General features: G+C 46.7%; 1 protein-coding gene across 5 annotated transcripts in view; it reads right to left on the bottom strand.

Moving 5' to 3' along the window:
- Positions 1-18,499, bottom strand: part of LOC138959186 (uncharacterized) — a 238,685-nt gene that overhangs the window by 100,640 nt on the left and 119,546 nt on the right. For 4 of the 5 annotated variants that reach the window (XM_070330570.1, XM_070330574.1, XM_070330573.1 and 1 more), the window contains 5 exons: positions 17,659-17,920; positions 3,375-3,530; positions 2,577-2,735; positions 1,100-1,276; positions 782-874 (listed from right to left, as the gene is read on the bottom strand). In XM_070330570.1, the coding sequence (XP_070186671.1) occupies positions 782-874; positions 1,100-1,276; positions 2,577-2,735; positions 3,375-3,530; positions 17,659-17,920 (847 nt within the window). The remainder of the gene's footprint in view (positions 1-781; positions 875-1,099; positions 1,277-2,576; positions 2,736-3,374; positions 3,531-17,658; positions 17,921-18,499) is intronic. The other variant, XM_070330571.1, reaches the window with a different exon arrangement.

Raw genomic sequence — 18,499 nt, 5'->3', positions numbered from 1 at the left:
TGTGTCCTTCTTACTTTCATATCCCACCATTTACAGATTGTCAAACCCCTCCAAATTAATATGAAAAGCTTACGCAAATCCAATCACAGTGGAACCTGTCTATAACGACCAACCAAGTGACCAACCAAGTGACCAACCAAGTGACCAACCATGTGACCAACCAAGTGACCAACCAAGTGACCAACCATGTGACCAACCATGTGACCAACCAAGTGACCAACCAAGTGACCAACCAAGTGACCAACCATGTGACCAACCAAGTGACCAACCAAGTGACCAACCAAGTGACCAACCAAGTGACCAACCAAGTGACCAACCATGTGACCAACCAAGTGACCAACCAAGTGACCAACCAAGTGACCAACCAAGTGACCAACCATGTGACCAACCAAGTGATCAACCAAGTGATCAACCAAGTGACCAACCAAGTGACCAACCATAAGTGGCCAACCAAGTGACCAACCATGTGACCAACCATAAGTGGCCGTTACAGACAGGTGTTCGTTATGGAAAGATTAATTATGTAGGAAAGAACCTTGTCTGATATCTTTGGGATGGTCGTAATGGGCATATGGTCATTACCAAGGAGTGGTTGCAAGCACAGGTTCGACTGAAATTCTTCTGCAACTTATTCTTTAGCTGGAAGGGAGGAGGGGGAGGGGGAGGGGGAGGGTTGCTGGCGGGTGCAATGAAGGAGGAAAAACGTGTCAACCAAGACAACAAATATTAGGCAGGCCATTCACTGCCTGGAGAGACTGAAAAAGAGAGAGAGGAATCTTACCATCAGAACAGGTGCAAGTGACAGCATGGTTGACAATGTTACACTGGCCATTGTTCTGACAAGGATTGTTGCTTGCATTACATCCTGAGTGCGCTGTAACAATAACCGCAAAACAAATCTTTCATTACAAACACGTCCATAACAGTTATTTTTGATGGGTTTTTTTGGTCGATAAAACATAACCACTGAAACAGTACACACACAGTTCTAACCAAACTGCAAAACATAGGTCAGTCTATGGCTCAAGATGAGAAGAAAGCTTTCTAACATTTTCTGTCAATAACCAAATCACAAGAGATCAGAAAAAGCATTCAGTACCTATGCATTTCTCTGCCGTTGCTGACATCTCCTGTTCCGTCTTGTCGTTGCCGGCGCATTCAACACAGACAGACATGCCTGTCTTGTTGGCGTAGAAGTTGAGGGGACAAGGGATACAGCCTGCGTTGGAGTTCCCGTGACCATCCACTGGGTTGTATGTGCCCATGGGACAGGGTGCTGTGACACATTCAATCTTGCATACACTTACAATTCTAAAGCAGGATTTAAGTTTTCTTATTTACATTTACAATTAAAAAAAGTTTCCCTCTCCTTCACTTATAAACAATGCAGACAACACAAGTTTAACATGAACAATGATATGCTCTAAATTTTTAGTCAGCTGGTATATGAAAGCAAAATAAAAATGTACAGCTCTAGAATGAACACAAAACGGTTTGTTCTTTAAAAGGTTGCACCAGAATACCTGGTACTTGTCAGGGCACTCTTGAATTACACTTTGACAAATTTCAACTGCATGAAAAGTTCCTCTGCTGAGTTGAAGCAGAATAAGATGGGCATCCATATATATACTCTGAGACACACAGATATAAATACAGTCGAACTCGCTTAAGACGAATCACTGGGGATCGGAAAAAAAGTTCGTCTTAACCAAAATTCGTATTAAGAAAATTGATCGATTTTTTTTTTTTTTTTTTTTTATTTTTTTTAAGTCTTGTACATTTTATGGTGTTTCAATTTGTTTCTTTCGCAACTTTCATGCTGCTTCACGTTTAGACAATAAAGTGACATATTCAGGTACATGTTCATGTGTGTCTCATGTTGAGTGATGATTGTTGAGTTTGAGTGAGAGTGAGCACACAGATGTTTCATCCAGTTGTTACGTTTTTGGTCACACACACGCGCACACACTGACACTGTCCACATTCGCGGTGTTCCTATCATTTGTCCGGAATCACTTACCTTGGCGACGGGTAGCAAACCTTGGCCAATTTAGTTTTTTGTTTTTTTGTTGCATCTATATTTTTGGCAATGGCTTCCGTTCGATGTTTCGTTTTTGGTATTCGCGAAGGAAATAAACGTCAGTCAGTCATTCATGTTCAGTGTCTGAGCTATCAATCACTTTGATTCTAAATTTGAAATTGTTTTGTGAGTACAGTGTAATCAGTTTAACTTTATTCAGTGATCGGTTGAGCAATGGTTCAAGCAGTCGACGCAAGGCGGGAAGACTTTGACACACGTGTATTCAAACTTCTCAAATTCCCATGATAATGTCGATCTCGGGACGAGTTTAAAGATTTCGTCATAAGCGTGAGTAAATTACAGACATTATGCATGCTTGGGAATCCAAAAAGTGCTCGTTATAAGCGTAAATTCGTTATAAAGAATTCGTTTTAAGCATTTTTTTTAAGCATGAAGAAAGAGGTATTCAGTTGGGAACTTAAAACTAATTCGTTATAAGTCAAAATTCGTAACTAGCGTGTTCGTTTTAAGTGGGTTCGACTGTACAGCAACTCACGAAGACACTGTGTTTGATTAGTGGAGCCAGTCGCCCTGGTGACGTGTTCATCAGGACAGGGTGTGCAAAATGTGCTGTTGTCACTGCTGTACGTGTTCATGGGGCACATCATACACGGTGGTAAACCTGTCGCTGAGTACATCCCCGCTTTGCATGTTGCTGGAATAGATGCAACGTTTGTACAATTGCACTGGCTTGTCCATTACTGGTTTGCATCTGAACACTTTTTCTTAAGAGAATATATTATCAATAAAGAAAATAATCGATGAAATACACTTTGAACTCAGCCACTTCAAATTTGACGAGGGTCAACATGACTTGCAAAGTTGCATACATGCGGAGGTCACAAAACCCTAGAAGTGTGTAAAGTTGGGTTTAAACAAGGTTTTATTCAATTGAACATGGTACAGTAATAAAACGAGAAATAATAGGGACACGCACTCAAGCAAACGCTTATATTATGTGCCCTATGTGTGTAAAGTTTAAGAGGTCAAGCTTCAACAATGTATGTAAAAACCCTCAATATTAACTTTTTTCCTCTATGGATAGCCACCCGGACAGCCTAGCATTGCCCATTACTAAGACTCTCCTGATATCTCAGATGAGTCAGTGCTTCTCTGTTTCGTGCTTTGTGTGCACACATACATACACAAACACAAACACATGCACTTACACAAACACATGCACTTACACACACACACACACACACACACACACACACACACACACACACACACACACACACACTTACACACACACACACACACACACCAAAGGGACGAGACAGGGTATTCTCACCAGTGCACTCTCCATTGCTGACAGCACCGGCTTTGAAGGTGGATGTGTTTGCACCACAGTCGGTGCAGGTTCCGCTGCCAGGCGTGGAAGCAAAGGTTCCCATTGGGCACAGCTCACAGGTGCTGCCAACCACTCTCGTTCCCTCAGGGCACAGCACTGCAAATGGCAGTCATTTCTTCACTGTAAAATCTACAAGGAACTGTTGCAACAAGTCAGCAGCCATATTCTCATTTTATCATTTTTTAGTTTGTTTGTTTTTGCATTTCATGATTGATAGTCATTGCTTCACTGTAAAATCCACAAGGAACTGTAGCAACAAGTCAGCAGCCATATTGTCATTTTATCATTTTTAATTTTTGTTGTTTTTGCATTTCATGCTTTACCTTCTTTCTTTCTTTCTGAAGCAGTAATAAAATAATAGCATCCAAGTAAACAGTGGTTTGGAAAAGTCCAGCCCAGAAAAACAAATTGTGAGGTACGTCTTAAATTTAGTTTCAGTTATAGTAAATGCCTTCTCCATTACAGTGAAAACTGTCAAATACGGTCACTGGACTTAGCGGACACTCGCAGAATACGGACAGTCAGTCTCGGCACGGACTGATTTACACTGTAAAACACCTGTACGTTACGGCCACCTCGGCATTACGGACGCGGACACGTATTTTGGGTCCATATAATAAGTGTGTGCGGCCAGATCAAAGGCATTGTGATAGCTGGGTGGCCTTGTTAAAAGACACGACCTTCTTCCCAGGGGTCAATGACCCAGTTTTTGCCATGAGAGGTGGTTCCCCTGTCATATCTGAGAGAGGAAACACTTCCTGCATGGGGGTCAGTGACCGGTCAGTGACCGAGTTTAACAGAGTGGAAATCTGTGTGTGCGGCCAGATCAAAGGCAGGGCAGTACCTAGTAGCTGAAACATGCATTATCACAAGTTTTTAAACTCAGGCATGGTACTGAAGGAATGGCAGTTTCAGCTGAAATAAAGCCGGGGGTCCAGGGGGCCGCTCAGGCGACTTTTTACTAATTCAAATGTGTTTAGTGCCCTCTCCTTGAAGCTGAGAGGGATATAAGTGAAAGATAACAAGGCTTGAGTAAGAAAAAATAATAATCTCAAGTCAATCAGCAGATTTTTTTTTTCTTTTTTTTTTCGGATTTTCGTTTTTGAGAGTACCATGCCTGAAACTTGTTTTACAACAGTCAATATTAAATGTTTCTCTACTTAATCTAAACAGCTTCTGTTTTTCTTATAAATGTACATGTACATGTGCAGTACTCTCTCTCTCTCTCTCAACTTGACTTTGTCGCGTTTACTTGCACCTGTCTAATAAGGACACCTGCAGAATAAGGACACTTTTGTCTGGTCCCAAGGGTGTCCTTATTTGACAGGTTTTACTGTACCTTATACGATCCATACAAGTAAATACAAGATGACCCCAGAAGAAAAGCTAATTGTTCTCCTCAAGAATGAAAAAAAAGCTCTTTTAAAACATTAAATCCTTAACGTATAAACACATATATACATGGGTACATGTTCCTAAACACATGCCACCCCTTGAACCAAGTTCTTTGATGGGTCTCCTATTTGCCTGTATTAAAAAAAATTATTCTGGTACAGGGGACTTCCACTAAATCGCGGTCCACTAAATCGCGAATTCGGCTATATCGCGAAGGCCTCTTGGACCTCAAAAAAAAAACAGGACCAATATAACCTTTACAAAAAAAAAATAATAATCATTTTGAATTGTTCCAGTTTTGCTCTGTGAAGAAGCCCGTTTTCTCTTGTGAACTTGTACAGTGTGCCTGCCGGCATAGCAACCCGCTTTACCCCCCTCTCTCTCTCATCCCCAACCTCCACTCTCTCTCTCCTTGGATCGTAGGCCTTTGCAAAAGTAGGCCTATTGAATCGAAATCTAGAACTTGCTGCTCAACGACACTGCATGTTGTGGCCACACGTGCTTTGCGTGGATCGTGAGATTCTTATGTTGGTTCGCTGCACCGAGATTTATAATGGAGAGACTCGAAGGGAGGTATGGAAATAGTAAAAACCTAAAATCTAAATCAGCGCATATCTTGACCATTAATTGATTGTTTATTTTTAGTAGAAACGGCACCCTTTTTATAACCTCTGGTAGAGAAGTTGTGACCTCGTTTTTTGACATTACGCAAACTTACGTTTTACTAAAAATAGCCGCTCCCCTTCAAGGCCGCTCTCGGTGTCACGCTCTTTCCAAATCGGTCTATTTTTTGTGAGTGAACTCTGTTACGTGAAGAATTCTGAGTCTCTGCATCCAACGAACTTAGAATCCAGTTGGTGTGTCGAGCTGGTAGGCGAAGGGTCGTCCCTTGAAGTTGAATTGTCTGAAGAAGAACCCACTGAAGAATTCGCCGAGAGTAGCAAGAACTTAGAAGAACACACCGAAGATGAAGAAGAAGAATCTCCGGAAGTTATGAAGACTCAGAAGTTATCTCTGTAAACCCGAAGTCTCACAGGCCAGGAATAGGTAAACTTTTACTTTTTATGTTTAGTTTAGCCTTGCAGCCTAGAAATAAAATCCAGTTTTATTAGGCTAGTCTCGAATTGACAGAAAATAGGCTAGAATTTAGTGGTGGAACAGTGTCAAATTGTGGTCAGCATCTTTAGGAATGATGAAAACAAAGGTGTTGAATTTTCTATTGTTTTTGTGCCTTGTAGCGCATAAGTTATGATTTGACTTGTTTTTCAACTAAGTTTGGCACAAGAATACTTGGCTTCTCTCAAAGTATAAAACCTTGGAATTGGCATAAGAAAAGTTCTGAATTCTCAATTGACCTTTTGAACTTAAAACCCTTTTGAGTCAAGTTTCTTTATAGAAACATTTTTTCTTGTTTTCTTTGTGATAAATTGTTATTCCTTTTTTGTGCTTGTTTTTCTGCCTTTTTATGAACTAATTTTAATTGCCAGTTTTAAAGTTTTATAAAAAGGATAAAGACAATCTTGCTGACCGCAATGAGAACCCTTTTTTTTGGTATCCTTTTGTGATTTGATATGAAATGTGACTGAACAGCCTGAATTTATTGCGCTTTTTGAAATGAATTCTTGAAATATCATCCTGTCGGCAAATGCGATCATTGGGGTAAAATATAATTTGATTTATTTATTGTTCTTGATATTGATATTGGAACGGATGACTGCTATGTCATTGTAATTTCAGACCATGATTTATTTTTGAATTAAATTGAACACACAGTGAAAATTATACAGTTTGGTAGCATTTTGTTGTGTTTGCTTTGTGGAGTGATCAACTGAACAAGTCGACGGTTTGGTGGATTACTTCACCCTTTATTGTAGAACAATTACATGATTTTCACTTGAAACTGGACATTGAATATTTTTTCACCCAAATTGGTTGATTTATCTGAACTTTGAAACGCAATTTTGTTTTCTGAAATTTACCCTTTGATTGCTGCTGCTGCCAGTGTTGATTGTTTTTTGTGTAAATGATTTTGTATGAATGATGTTTTTTGCCATGATAATAAATTTGGTCGAAACAGTTTTCGACAGGTTCAACAACCAAATAAACCTCGTTTGCGGAACCAAACCTGTTGGACAAGCCTTCATTTGTGTGACATCGGGCTGAATGGGTGTGAATCCACTGCAACACTGCATTCCCCACACCCTAATAAATGCTTCAGCATCCCAAGCATCTACATACAGCACACCTCAAACTTCACACCCCATCGCACATCAGTCAACCATGACACCCCTTAGGCAACATGGTTAGTGGTTGACCATCCTCTATTGTCTGCTGTGCAGTCAAGTATGCCGATTTACGACTTGTGTCCCTAAGTGTTTCTCTCTCCTCCTTTCTTTGCCTGGGTAGCAGAGACTGCAGGTAGAGTGGACAGTGTACTAACCTTCTGGCAATCCCTCCTCCTTCTCATTACACTGGCAAATATGCTGTGCAATATTTTGCTCTTGTTTTTGGACTGGGGTTGTCAATTGCAGAAGGTAAAAGTGAGTGTGTTTGCAACAGCAGAGGTGAGAAGTTGTCATTGTCTTTCTCATACAACACCAAGAAAAACTCGGACAGTATTCATCCAGTTCAAATTCTTGTTTACATGTTAAAACCGAGACAGACCGACTAAAAAAAAAAAAATAATAAACAAATAAAAAAATGTTTTTGTTTTTTTGTTGCCACGGACTTCACCAAAAGTATTGAGAATCGGATATAATTATCGCGATCACAAATCTTTGGACCCCAAAGACCGCGATATAGTGCAAGTCTACAATACAATACAATAACTTTATTAATCTCTAATTCCTATCCCTATTCACATATATACATGGGTACATTGAGTATGACACACACATCACACACACATATCCAATCATGTTACGTTTTGTTTCATCTGTATATCAAAATATGTTTGTCTAGAGGAATACCCAGCTTCGCCGGGTGAATCGCGAGACAGAGACAGACAGCGTGGCGGTTCACCACAATCACCTTTGAAGGCGAAGTCCTCTTAAATGGGATTGAGAATTTTAGAGCTTATTTCTAAGCCCTATATTAACTGTTATGGCTTCTCAAAGGCCAGAACATACAGACAGACAAAAGCCGCCAGACCCCATCACAAACAGAACTCTACAATCCACAGGTGTTGCCTCCACACACACACACACACAGACACAGAAGCCGTATATATCTATCTATATAGTGTGACATGAAATTCTTGTACATCATTGTAAAGAGTGTGAATGACGTTTTAGTTTAGATGTCAAGCGCTTAGAGCAAGCCTTTTTAACGAAAGTTTTTGATTTAGCGCTATATAAATGTTCTTATTATTCTTATTATTATTATTATATATAAATATATGGAGATAGATGACAGTGGATTTTTCGATAAATAGATTCGACCTTTGCACTTTTACAGTGAGGACAACTTACGGGTACATGCAAGAAAAGCCCACAACTTCTAAGGCGAACAACTCTGCAGAGTCTGCTGTGAAGGGCGACGGTAGTCTCCCTGTCACACTCGATCCCCTTTGAATAAACTTTGTCCCCAAAGTTCCGAACCATGGACCCGCCAAGCTTAGGTCCCTCCCAGGTTGGTGGAATGGGAACAGCACGAAAATGATTCAGTGGCCTGAACATTTCATGTCGAGTCCCATCCCTGTCGACGACGCCAAATGTAACCGAGTGCCGAAACACCACAATCACCTTTGAAGGTGAAGTCCACTCAAACGGGATTGAGAATTTTAGAGCTTAATTCTAAGCCCTATATTCGAAAATTTCAAAGATAAATTTTCATTTAATTAATATACTTACTCAACTCACATAAATAGCATTAACTTCAGTTCATTGCTTAGATATTGAAGTAGTACTCGACCCTGGTCAGGGGGAGGTAACTCCCAAAACAAAACAAAGTCCGTAGTCAAGGACAGGAGTCACCTCCCCTACCGGTAACCCGCGCATGCACGGGCCCTGCCACCGGCCGTCATTCCCCCACGAAAACACACACCTGTAACACATAAAAATGTCAGCGGGGATGGTTGGGAGGGTATTAACTATGTGAGTTGAGTAAGTATATTAATTAAATGAAAATTTATCTTCGAAATTTTCGATTCAATAACATATTCTTACGTCAACTCACATAAATAGCAGATTGCACATAAAGGCGGTGGGATACTCACATTATTCTCTAGGAAGTATCTGGCCTGCGGCAACCATAGCTGGGAGGCAGCTAGAACCGTCCGGGTGAGTGCTTGCAATGTCCCGAAGGTAGTAGCTGAGAAAGACGTCCTGAGATGTCCAGTAGGCAGCGTTGAGGACGTCGGCCATCCTACCAGACTTGAGGACAGCTAAAGAAGTTGCCCACGCTCGAGCCTCATGAGTTCGAGGCGATCGCAGAGGGAGAACTGACTGCCCCCCCCCCCCCCCTTGGGTCTGCCACCACTGATATGCAAGCCTTATTAGTGTGGAAGACCATCTGGTAAGCGTGGTTTTTGCTATGTCTTTATTCCGAGCTGTATTAAGTGAAATAAATAGCAACTTCTGAGTAGATGCTCTGAGCGGCGCGGTGCGAGACAAGTAAGCCTTAAGCGCTCGTACCGGGCAATTAGAAAGATCCGGATCGCCGGGGGCCAAAATGTCCCGGAGAGGCCGAATGGAAATAGTCGGTGAAAGTTGGTCCGGTTTTTGATTTTTGGCAAGAAAATCGGGACGAAAACGCAGTGAAACAGAACCGTCTCTTTCAAACGCGATGTCACGGTTCAGGCCGGAAAGGCCGTGGATCTCGCTACCTCTCCGCGCTGAAGCGAGCAGTATTAGCATGAGAGTCTTCCGCGTAAGATTAGAGAGGCTAGCGCCTTGTAACGGTTCAAATGCACTAGAACGTAAGAATTCTAGTACCAGAAGAACATCCCAAGCCGGGACCGAGGTCCTCGCCACTGCAGTACTGAGGGCCGCGCCCTTCAGCACACTCGCGATAACTCCCCCGAGGGAGATGGAGCGCCCAAGTTGCTTAAGCGTCACAGAGATGGCTGACCGGCGGACTCTTAGAGTAGACGCAGCACGACCCTGAGAGGAGAGCCATGCCAGATGGTTTGCGACCTGCATCGATCGCGGAGCGACCGGGTTAACGTCGTTAACCGCACACCATCGAGTCCAAGAGAGCCAATGTGACGAGTAAACAGAGGAGGTGGAATGCCTGTGAGCCTTCTGGACTAAACCCAGAGTGAGATCAGAGGCACCTGAGCGCCTCAGTGATCTCCGCACAGTCTCCAGGCGTGAAGATCCAGGAACTCGGGGCGATCGTGTGGGATCCCCGTCCTGGGTTGAAGCAACTCCCCTCGCCTGAGGCCGAGAGGGATCGGAGGGCCGCTGGCGAGCCGCAAGAGGTCCGGAAACCAATGCTGACTCGGCCAGCGTGCGGCCACGAGAAGAAGACGAGGCCGCTCTAAGTCGGCCTTTCGCAGGACCCTTCCGATGAGCGGAGTGGGAGGGAAGGCGTAAGCCTCTAGCCCTGTCCAGTTGATCGCCATCGCGTCGATCTTCCACGCCTCCGGATCTGGAAAGGGAGAGACGAAGATCGGGAGGCGCCGCGAGAATCTTGTGGCAAAGAGATCGATCATCGGGCGCTCTACTTGCGCCCAAAGGCGAAGGAGCGCTTGATGAGTGATGGTCCACTCCGTGTGAAGGACCTGAGAGGAGCGGCTGAGAGCGTCGGCCAAGACGTTCAGACAGCCGGGCAGATAGCGAGCCGAGATCAGAATCTGATGGTGAGCGCACCAAGAAAGAATCTCGCAAGCTCGGCTGGACAACAGCTGAGACCGAGAGCCCCCCTGCTTGTTTAAGTAAGCAGCCACCGTCGTGTTGTCGGTATGGATCAACACATGGTTGCCCTGGAGGGCGGAGACAAAATGCTGAAGTCCCAAGAAGACCGCCTCGAGCTCGAGGCGGTTGATGTGCCAAAGCAGCTGCTCTGGCGACCACCGGCCGGAAGTCGTGTGAGTCCAGATGCGCTCCCCAGCCCCTCTGAGACGCGTCCGAGAAGAGATGCATTGAAGGAGGAGGTAGCGCTATGGGCACTCCCTGCATGAGCCAGGAAGTGTTCATTCACTGAAGCGTGGACTGCTGAAACGAGTCCCCGAGAAGGACTGAAACATCCCATCCCTGAGAGGCCGGGTTCCAGACTGAACTGAGTGCCTCCTGAAATGGGCGCTTGTGTGCCCTGCCGAGTGGGATGAGAGTCGACATGGACTCCATCTGGCCCTGTACCGACGCAAGCGTCCTGACTGGAGCCGACTGTTGCCCTAACAGGGAAGACAGGAGGGCTTGCAGTTTGTCGATACGACGTTGCGTGGGGCGGACTGTCCACTCCCGTGTATCGAATACCATGCCCAGTTACGTAAAGGTCTGGGATGAAGACAGCTCGGACTTGGTTCGATTGATCTGAAAGCCGAGAGCCTGTGCCAGGGCGAGAACAAACTGGGTATGCTGGTGACAGAGTGCTTCCTGCTGAAGAAGGATCAGCCAATCGTCCAAGTATACTCTGAGACGAACGCCGTGCTGCCGCACAAGGGCGCAAAATTGGCGCACCACCATGGTGAACACCCAGGGGGCAAGCGAAAGCCCGAAGGGAAGGGCTCGGAATTGAAAGACACGATCCCCCCACACGAAACGCAGCCACTTCCGGTCCGCTTCGTGCATGAGGATATGGAAGTAGGCATCCGTCAGGTCGACGGACGTCACCCAATCTCCGGGGCGAAGTGCCTCCCTGACGGTTGCTGGCGTTTCCATTGTGAACCGAATTTTGCGTAAAAAACGGTTCAGAGGTGAAAGATCCAAGACTGGGCGCCACCCTCCGGACACCTTGGGTACGACGAAGATTCTGCCGTAAAATCCCAAGGAGGAGTGGTCGAGAACCTCCTCTATTGCATGTTTCTGCAGCAATAGAAGAACCTCTGCTTGGATAGCTTCCCGAGCGTCGGAGCTGACCGGAAACCGGAAATTGCCCGGCGCTCTCGACAAAGGAGCTTTGTCTTCCTGCCAAGGAAGACGGAACCCCGATCGAATCACCCCCATTATCCAGAGACTGTCTGTCCGGGACAGCCAAGCTGGAAGGGCCCTGGAGAGGCCGCCCGCAACCAAAGGGGTAGAGGCTTGGGGGGTGATTGGATCGGGGGTGTCTCATTGGGGGTTGGGCTTGCGCTCAGACCCCCGCTTCCCAAAGGAAGGTTTACGCGGGTAAGGGCGGGACCGTGACCCGCCCCTTCCTGCGTGAGACGCATTCTGCCCAGAAGACTTGGCAGACGCTGGGGCAGACCCCCGTGATTTGTTGCTCTGCTGCTTGAGAGCAAGCTCTGTCAGCTGAACCACATGCTGGTCGCGGGTTTCTTCAGCTTGTTGCCGAAGAGCATCCAGAGACCGCGACCCCAACAATGCCCCCTCAGAAAAGGGAGAGACTCGCAAAGAGTCTATGGTGGCTTTGTCTGTCAGACGCGAACCATTAAGAAAGGCCTCACGTCTCCAAAACACGACCTGTGAATAGAGACGAGCCGCGTTCGTCATCTGGCTGTCAGTGACCTTCGCTAGAGCCGCCAGGAGCATGGCTGCGTCTGCCTCGACTGCGTCGTCCCGTAACCTAAAAGGTTCAATGGAAGACGCAATAGCTCTCGTCAAAGACCGAATCAGCGTTTCCGCAAGAGAGAAAAGCTCAAGGGAGGAACGCCCGCTCTCCTCTAGCCCGAGGAGACCCTGTTCCATGCAAACAGCGGCCCTCTCACGGCTATAACCATCTTGCCGCAGACGAGCCAGTTCCGGTGTAACCGGAAGTGGTGCTTTGGGCAAGGAAAACGAGGAGAGGAGAGAATGCGGCCTACTCGGAAGCCATGTTCTTCTTGAATTGGCTGGTAGGCCGCCGCCTGCGTGTGCCGAAGCCAACCAAGGCTGAGCAGACGCGGGAGCATTACCATGAGCGGCCAAAAGAGGGAAGGGTGAGGCAGCGTCTGCACCCAACACCTGAGCCATCACAAAAGGGACAGAGGGCGATTCGACAAAGCGAAAACGAGCCTTAGCATCCCCTACACCCGCAAAATCCGCCAAAGCAGAAGGAGGAGGAGCGGCGACAGTAAAATCGGCCGAGACACCTTCAGGGAAATACTGTGAAGTGATCTCCGCGGCCAACTCCAAAGTAGGGCCAAGTTTGCTGGGAATCCGCAAAGGTGAATCAGACTCGGAACGATCATCATCAGCTTCCATCCTCCACATGGTCCATTCCTTAACGTGGTGTGGTGGTTTGCGTGTCTCGGTGACCTTAAGAGCTATGCCAGCGGGAGTGTAAACTCCTGGAAGGGCTTCCCAAGCTGGACAGGTCGAAAGGTAGAGGCCAGACTAATATGGACCAACCTTGTGCTCACAGGGCAGGTCCTTGGGCCATGAGCTAAGGGTGAGGTAACCCTGACAGAAACCTCGAGTGCTGAAGACGTATGTGTTGGGCCGCATGGCGCACTCCAACAAACCACAACACTACGCATCAACTGCCATTATGACACTTGGAAACAGAATTGACAGTAATGGTGCTCGCCCTGTGAGGATCCACCAGGCAGGTGCAGCGCCGGGCTCCGCGCCTCAAAGGAGTCCACCCTCAGCTACTGGAGGTCCCTTCATCTCATCTTGTGGAGCCAGGGGACGAGAAAGGAAAGCGACTGGCCGGAAAAACAGCAGAGCCAAGGACAACCCCATTCTTAACATCATACATTGGAATGCAGAGGGGGTATCCAATAAGAAGGAAGAATTAGAGCACTTCCTATTTAGCTCCCCATCCCCATTCTTTCAATTTGTTCTTCTGGTTTATTGTTGTTATGTCCACCATTACAAAAATGTGTGTAACTTAGTATTGTTCTGGTCACGTGATATAAGCATTTGCTTGAGTGCGTGTCCTAGTTGTGTGTTTTGAACTGTTCATGCGAAGAAATCCTGAATAAAATTTTGTTTAAACCAACAGGGAGAAGACCACTGCCACTCTCTTCACACTCTCTGCCAAAGCGACACCTGGCAAACTGACCTTGGGGGACACACCCCTGAAATTTGAAGACCAGCAAACATACCTGGGGGTCACCTATGACAAGCGCATGACCTGGAAACAACACATCATGAATGCAGAGGGAAAGGCCAGGAGAAAACTAAACATCATGCGGAAGCTGGCAGGATCACACTGGGGTGCAAACGAGAAGATCCTGAAAACAGTCTACCAGGGGACTGTACGACCGCACCTCGAGTACGGATCAAGCTCTTGGGCAACAGCAGCCAAGACACACCAGCAGGCCCTAGACAAAGTACAGAACCAAGTGCTGAGAATCATCACGGGCGCAATGAAATCAACACCCATACAGAAGATGGAACAGGTGACTGGCATTCCTCCACTGAGCAAAAGGCGAGACTGCAAAACAATGGTACAAGCCACCAAGTACCAGTGCACTCATGACCATCCAATGAGTGACAGACTCAAGAAGATGTCCTTAGGCAGGCTGAAAAGATCAAGCTTCGCTCTGGAGGCAAGGGCTTTGCAGAAGAAACATCAGACAGAGATGCCAGAGCTAGTGGAGCCACCATCTTTCTCCCTTGACGCCCCACCCTGGGAAGACAGACAAGGAAACCTGGACATACAGACCAGTGTCCCCTACCTCACAACAAAGGACGAGCAGAGCAATGCGACGAAAAAAGCCCTGACTCTTGCCATGCTTGAAGAAAGGTACCCCCAAGAAGCATGGATACGGGTGTATACTGATGGGTCAGCCACAGAGGCCGTCAAAAATGGAGGAGCGGGGGTGTATGTCCAGTACCCCAGTGGAGAGAGGCAAGCAGAGGGTATACCAACAGGCCTCCACTTTACAAACTACAGAGCTGAGGTACAAGCACTGATCCATGCAGCATACACCATCAACGACAGAGTCAACCATGACAACCAGGTGGTCTTCCTGACTGACGCTCTGTCAGTACTCCAAGCAATGACCAGTAGCAAACTGCCTCAGCTGGAACACGCTCTACACAACATCAAGAGCTTGAGGACAGTACTGCAATGGATCCCCTCCCACTGTGGTGTACAAGGAAACGAAGAGGCGGACAGGATGGCAAAGCTGGGTGCAGAAGATGAGCAAGAGAACAACCCTGTGAGCCTGACAGAGATGAAGACCATCATTAAGTCTCTGCACAGGACGCCCCAGCCACAGGACAGCTACCACCTGCTATCCAGACCACAGCAGGTGGTCATCTTCCGCCTGAGAACGGGACACAACAGACTTAACCAGCATCTCCACGGGAAGCTGCATGTTGTGCCCTCCCCCATGTGTTCTTGTGGAGAAGCAGAGCAGGACACGGCCCACATCCTACGAGACTGCAGGAACCACCAGGTGCTGAGAGAGGAAATCTGGCCATTGCCGGAGTCCCTGCACAACAAGCTGTACGGGCCAGTGGCTGCGCTGCAGAGGACCACTTATTATATCTCAAGATCTGGACTCCAAGTGTGATCGGCGATCGAAAAGAAGAAGAAGATCAGCTTCCATTCCCTCAGTGCAACCTTCCTGTTCCCTGTCAGAATAGGAGTCCGGAAGACCGGATATCCACACATCCGAAGGGGAGGAAGTGGCCAAAGACGGTTGGGCAAGAGTCGGAAGTGCCGAAAAATGCCCAGAAACTGCACTGCCGGAAACCGGAACCGTCAAGACGGAACCGGAAGTCGCGGCCAGAAGTCGTTGCGTCACTGGAGACGGGAAAGCAGGGTCACTGCCACCGGAAACACCAATGCGCTGTCCTCCACCGGAAGTGCTCACCGCAGCAAAACCGGAAGTGGAGGACAACGTTCCGTGGGTAGCCGCGACCGGAAACCCCGAGGGGAAACCGGAGGAGGCTACCCCCTGCGTACTCGAAAGAGGAACGGCGGCAGCCGAACCAACAGCAGCAGGTCGTTGACCGCCGACAGCATCTCCCAGGCCGAAACCGGACGAGAGATACTGCTGCCTGCCCCCCAGAGGCCGGAACAGCCGAAGCTGAACACAGGGGAACAGGCTGGCGCGCGTCACCGCTCCCCAGCACACCCGCCACAAGGGCGGTATGCAGCCGAGGAGGAGCCGTCCGAGACCCCGGAGGAAACGCCAAAGCGAGACCAGGGGAAACGGGAACGTGCGAGCCCCCAAAAAGATGGGGACTCTCACAAACACTACCCAACGCCGAGGCGCTAGAAAAAGGTGGTGTTGAAAACGCGAACTCCCCTGGAAAACCAGGAGAATCCAACAGAGAACCAGAAAAGTCCGGCCCAATGTCCGCCGACGTAATCGTGGCTGACGCACGTAACCACGCAAGCGAAGACACACCCCCCACGCCAGGCGCTAAGGGAGCAACCCTCGATTCAGCTGAGTGCAGAGAAAGTAAGTCTTGCTTCAGCGTAGCAAACATCGCCAACATTTCATCCCTCGTCACGGTATCACTAGACCGAGGCAAAGGAGAGACGCGCTCTTTCCATGGCCAAAAAACCTGGGATCAAAAACCTGCACAACCGAGGCTTTAGCCGGAGTCGAATTTGCCGAGGTACGTGTCTTAGGTTTGGCTTTGGCCTTATCCTTATCCTTCTCCTTCCCAGGGGAAGCGAGAAGCGAGATTTGTTTGGATTTGCTTTTCGAGCCTTTGTCTGCCATTTGCAAAAAGTGTCAACACAACAACGTGGTGACAAACTCACAGAGAAGCGAAAGTAACCCGAAAAATGGCATCGCGTGCGAGAAACAATAGAACAGTCTTACCAGAAGAAGACGTACGCAACAACCAAGGTCAAATGGCCTTCCACAAAAGGCCACAGGCAAAAAATGCCAGAGTACCACAACACGTCTAGTCAAGAGTGTTGAAGTGGGTGGAATGACGGCCGGTGGCAGGGCCCGCGAATGCGCGGGTTACCGGTAGGGGAGGTGACTCCTGTCCTTGACTACGGACTTTGTTTTGTTTTGGGAGTTACCTCCCCCTGACCAGGGTCGAGTACTACTTCAATATCTAAGCAATGAACTGAAGTTAATGCTATTTATGTGAGTTGACGTAAGAATATGTTATTGAATAACTGTTATGGCTTCTCAAAGGAAGGCCCGAACCTCAACAATCCACAGGTGTTGCCCACACACACACACACACACACACACACACACACACACACACACACACACACACACACAGAGAGAAGCCGTATATATATATATATATATGTATATCTATATCTATAAATATATAGAGATAGATGACAGTGTATTTTTCGCGTGGCTATAAATTGATTCGACCTTTGCACTTTTAGAGTGAGGACAACTTACGGGTGCAAGGAAAGCGTTCTGGACAGTGCAGTGACATTCTAAAAATAGTAATGTAGTAACGGAAATATGGATTGTCGCCACACAAAGGAAGGGAGATAAACGCAAAACACTGGAGAAGATAATGAAGAGTTAGTGGGAATGGATCTGGGAAGATGAACAGAAAAACCAAAATCGGTTCAGCACTGCGCGCTGAGAGCACGTGTTGAAAATTCTCATCGACCAGGTTGTGTTCGGGGTCTACCTGAATATGCCCACCAAATTTGAAGCAGATCCATCGAGAACTTTGGCCGTGCATCGCGAACACACACACACACACACACACACACACACACACACACAGACACAAGTCGTATATATATATATATAGAAGCTCCTTTATGAATGCCCAGCAAAGGTTGGGACAGTACACTGAGCTTGCATAATTATATAAAGAGGAAAGAAGAATCCAAGATATCTTACCACACACGTCAATCTGAGATGAGGATCCCACCGGCTGGTACTTGATCTTTTTCGCTGATTCACAGAAGTACTCTGATTCCACAAGCACACCCCTTTCACTGTACCTTATTCCAGGGCAACCAAGTGGTTTGAAATCTGTTCTCAGTGGCTCAGTAACTTCGAAATTATCTCCTTCAAAGTGGCTCTTCACCACACTCCGGCAGTCTTCATAGACACTCACTGATCTAACGCTGAAGGTGACTGTAACGTTGATAAAGACCTCCTGGAATAAACCAACAGCTTATCTCGTAAATCAACAGCATATCTCGTAAATCAACAGCATATCTCACAACAAAATGACAAGCTGCTGCAAAGAGCAGGACTTGAACAAACACCTTACATTCCGCCCGCACACTCTAACATAAAAGTTGATAACAAACCTCAATCAAAATGTTGAAAATTAATTGTTACTCATGACTTATACATGTTTCCCCCAAAATCGGCATATGCTGCCTGAATGGCGGGGTAAAAACAGTCATACACGTAAAAATCCACTCGTGCTAAAAACATGAGTGAACATGGGAGTCTAAGCCCATGAACAAAGAAGAAGAACTTATACATGTATCATGACAAACTTGGCTTTGCAACCCTCTAACCTGTCTGTGCCTGGGCACTTCCATGATTTGATTACATTGTAACCATTGTTCAAATAGCAGAGACGCGTGTGTACTGGTTAAAACACTTGCAATAAGTCACATTTCACTTACAGTGGATGAAAGAAGCTCTTCAGTGTCAGCCCAACATAAAATACAGACCTTTCTATACAACTCTTTCTTCCAAACTTAATTTTCTTATTATGTTT

The sequence above is a fragment of the Littorina saxatilis genome, linkage group LG2 (genome assembly GCF_037325665.1).
Source record: "Littorina saxatilis isolate snail1 linkage group LG2, US_GU_Lsax_2.0, whole genome shotgun sequence".
NCBI classification, from domain to species: domain Eukaryota; kingdom Metazoa; phylum Mollusca; class Gastropoda; order Littorinimorpha; family Littorinidae; genus Littorina; species Littorina saxatilis.
This window is presented reverse-complemented; position numbering and strand designations above follow the sequence as displayed.